The following is a 3,722-nucleotide window of genomic DNA, read 5'->3' on the forward strand; positions in this document are numbered from 1 at the left end:
CCTTCTCTGAGAGATAATCCACAGACAGGACAAGAAACTGAAATCAGATGAGAACCATGTATATAATGAAATTGATGAGAAAGATACACATCCATTTTTTTATTACTTAAATAAAATGTACTAATAAAAGCATAATAATTTTATGAAATAATAAACAAGTTTGGAAAAAACCATCAAATTTTCAACAAAAAATTTAAAATGATCAGAAAAACATACCAAAAATTCCCTAGGTACACATTGAAATTCTCGAACGCCCATTAAAACACACATATTTAAACTATTTTTAAAAAATGTACAAAATACTGAAATACAAAATGCTGAAATACCCATTTGTTTTGGGGAGGGAGAGAACATGCTCTGCAGGGATGACCTCTGATTCCTCGGGGTGGACAATTCCCCACCCCCATCTCTGTCAGGTAAAGACTTCCCAGGGGTGGAGATTCCTTGATTCTCCTTGTTCTCTCTCAGTTTCCAATCCTCACTCTCATCTTCTTCTTTCCCCTCACCATCTTCAGAAATGAGGTCAATGACATCATCCTTAACAGTCGTAGGTATACTGGTAATTGTCTTTGAATTGGGTAGCTTTTTCTGTGTCTTGCTTTCTTGCAGCACTGTCTGAAAGTAAATGAAAATTGTAATATGAAATATACATGTGGCAGTACATTTTTCATATTAATGTATATGTACTGTATTATACAGCAAACTATGTTCAAATCAAGTCATGCATTTTGATTTGAGTATTACTTTAATTGTTAATGTGGGGTTTCTACAATACTGTAGATTCCTAATTAATCGCGAGAAATTTTCATTTGCGAAAATCACGAGAAGTACCTCTCACGGATTTCAAAATCTCGCTTTTATTTACAGACAGATGTAAACTGAATAGAACTATGTTAAAAAATTTGGCGTTTGTGATTTCATACCCTCGCGATTTGATGCAAAAGGGGTTAATCACGGAATTAAGTACTCGCGTATAATGAGGAATTTACAGTAATACACATACCTCATTACTTTGATTCAAATCGCTATCTTTTTCATTTGAGTGTTTCTGTGTTATTTCCAGTAATAGTGACCTGGAAAAAAATATTTAGCGATCAAAATATGTAACACATTCACATAGGCAGTTATACCAAAGATACATTGACATTATTTAATTCAAAGAAGAACGATTAATCTTTGACACATTGAACCCTCCTCCCCACTCACATGTAAAATATAAAATATTTTATATGATTCAACACACTATATTTCAAGTATAGTACCTGATAGCTTTGAATTGAACAATCAAATCATCAACCAGTCTGTTGTTTCTCAAGTTGTTTTCACAAGCTCCCTACAAATACAAAATGTTCAATATTTGACACAGTTATTAATTAGAACCATTTTAACAGAAGCTTGGACTTTGGGTAGTTGTGTCAAACAGCATTTTGATGAAGGCCTGTCTATTTCATTTCTGGCCACTCAGCCATGGCTCTTTGAAATCAACAAGATTTGTCTGGCTTTTGAGCTACGAATACGCAATCTGTGTATCTTTCACTTGAAACCAGTATCATTTTTACTTTTTTGATGCAAGAAAAAGATTGTGACATCCTACAGAAAGCCCAAGGTCTTGATAAAATGGTTCTAAGTACCAGTGTGTATTTGATTCCATTTGCATTTAAAGAAACCATGGTTACTTGACTGCATTATGCGAACAGATCTAAGTATAATTTCCTACTTACATGGTTGCAGGCTGGACACTGGTTTGTGTGGGACAAATGTTGTCTTATACAGAAAGAGCAAACTGCACAAAAACAAAAGTTAAATATGAAGTTAACAGTATAGAAAAATTTCTCCAAATAAGACAATGGATCTGGTTTCTATCTTGAGATAATGGTTTTTCATGATATTTGTAGACAGAATATCTATTGTTTAGTGACATTACTAACACCTCAAAAGTAAAATATATTAATTTAAAATATTTAACTTTCAATTTGGGTCCTGCATGGATTTCAATGCAAATCTTGGTTCGGATACTACCATTTGGACTTGTAGTAAAGTATAGGCCAATATTTGAGCCACTTTGAATACAAATTCTAGTGAAGCCAAATTATACAACTGTAATGGACTTAGGCCAATTCTTGCTAAGTACCAGTTTATTCTTGCCTTTACAATAAAACTTCAAAATTTCTTTTTAAAAATATGAAAATGCAAATTTCTATCAAAATGTTGTCGTTCCTGATAAGCTATCACATACAAGGCTTGCATAGCGTGACCTCTGGTGAGAGAATGGCAAATCTGCATGGTGATGATGAGAATGAGTACTTAGCAATATATTGGATTATTGGTCTAGCTTGCACAGGTTGGGACCATTCGGATATAATTGGGATATTTTATTCCAACAGACTAACATATTTCATTTGAGTGAGTGTTCCCAGCCTGTTGAATGTATAGTCTGTCTCAAAAAATGCTCAAGAGTATGAAAAATCTTGTAAATGTTTTAGGTTAGTTATTTTCAGCTGACTGCATGTGGTCTTCAATAAAAGGTATATGTAACTGGGACACACAAGAGACTAAAGCGCACACTAGTACTACCAGTTGGTTTGTTAAATTACTTCAGATATTGTGTGCAGTCTTCTTAGTACATGTACTTACAGGTGTGTGAACACTCTGGCAGTATCATGGCAGTGTGCATGAAGTCATAACAAATAGGACATCGGAGAAGGCTGTCTATCTCCTTAAAAAGAATTAAAAATGCAATCAATAAGGGTGAACGAATTAATTAGGCCTACTTCACAACTCCTATGAATTGAAAATTAGGAATAGCCTAAACTTACACTATTGTATACAGATATAGGCAAGCTAGGTAACGTTAGTAGATTTGCAGATTTGTGAATCATTCACTGAATGAAGTAAAATGAACCGATGAAACTCTTTAAGAACTTTGATAATTAATCATACGAACCTTCATTTCAAGGTAGCTCCAGTCCTTTGGACTATGTACGGTTTTAGGTAACTTTTTAAGAGTTTTCGGGGACAACATCTTTAAAAATTATTACCATACAGTCTGAATAACAACTAAACAAGAGCTATGTATTTGCCGCCATTTGTGTATTTCCACCTTAACACTCGTAACTTCTCGGTAATTTCCCTGACCTCTATATTAGTAACGGAAAGAGACCATTATCCGAATGCATTGAAAGTGGCTGCGCATGTACAATAAACCATATATTAGTATTTACTTCCTCATTTATCAAGCGTCGGTGGTGTAATGGTCAGCATGGTTGCCTTCCAAGCAGTCGATCCGGGTTCAATTCCCGGCCGACGCAAGGTTTTTTTTTCTTTAGAGGATATTTATTTTGTAAAGCAATTAATATGGTACGAGACACCAGTTGATGTTTATGTAGAAAAAGTACATTGTAATCAAAATGCTATCATCATTTTAGAATTTTCAAATTTTACCACATTTAACCTAAAATAGGCTATATGAAAAATTTCTTTATAGAAAAAGAAAATGAGCAGGACTCAAACTCATGACTTTAGATTCTTGGTATTGCACTATGCTGTTTGGTAACAACAATGGAAGTTATCATAAAATTACTCTTTATGTTATTTTTTTATTTTGACAGGAATTAAGTATGTCACAAATGAATATGGAGGTGTCCTATACCAAAATTACATATGATCAGGGACATAATTTACATTATGTCTCTGATATAATACATATGTATAAATTATCATCA

The 3,722-nt window shown here is 33.6% G+C and overlaps 1 protein-coding gene and 1 non-coding gene across 2 annotated transcripts in view; one reads left to right on the plus strand and one right to left on the minus strand.

The window, feature by feature from the left end:
- The window catches only part of LOC105349194 (micronuclear linker histone polyprotein), a 47,511-nt gene extending 44,389 nt beyond the window's left edge, over window positions 1-3,122 (minus strand). The window contains exons 1-6 of the mRNA XM_066081834.1: window positions 2,945-3,122; window positions 2,635-2,716; window positions 1,722-1,783; window positions 1,263-1,333; window positions 1,004-1,073; window positions 327-615 (exon numbers count right to left, since the gene is read on the minus strand). Of these exons, the coding sequence (XP_065937906.1) occupies window positions 327-615; window positions 1,004-1,073; window positions 1,263-1,333; window positions 1,722-1,783; window positions 2,635-2,716; window positions 2,945-3,022 (652 nt within the window). The 5' untranslated portion in view covers window positions 3,023-3,122. The remainder of the gene's footprint in view (window positions 1-326; window positions 616-1,003; window positions 1,074-1,262; window positions 1,334-1,721; window positions 1,784-2,634; window positions 2,717-2,944) is intronic.
- A 114-nt stretch (window positions 3,123-3,236) lies between these two features.
- On the plus strand, window positions 3,237-3,308 carry Trnag-ucc (transfer RNA glycine (anticodon UCC)). The gene has a single exon. It is a non-coding gene; the product is annotated as a tRNA-Gly (tRNA).
- The last annotated feature ends 414 nt before the right edge of the window (window positions 3,309-3,722 follow it).

The sequence above is a fragment of the Magallana gigas genome, chromosome 4 (genome assembly GCF_963853765.1).
Source record: "Magallana gigas chromosome 4, xbMagGiga1.1, whole genome shotgun sequence".
NCBI lineage: Eukaryota > Metazoa > Mollusca > Bivalvia > Ostreida > Ostreidae > Magallana > Magallana gigas.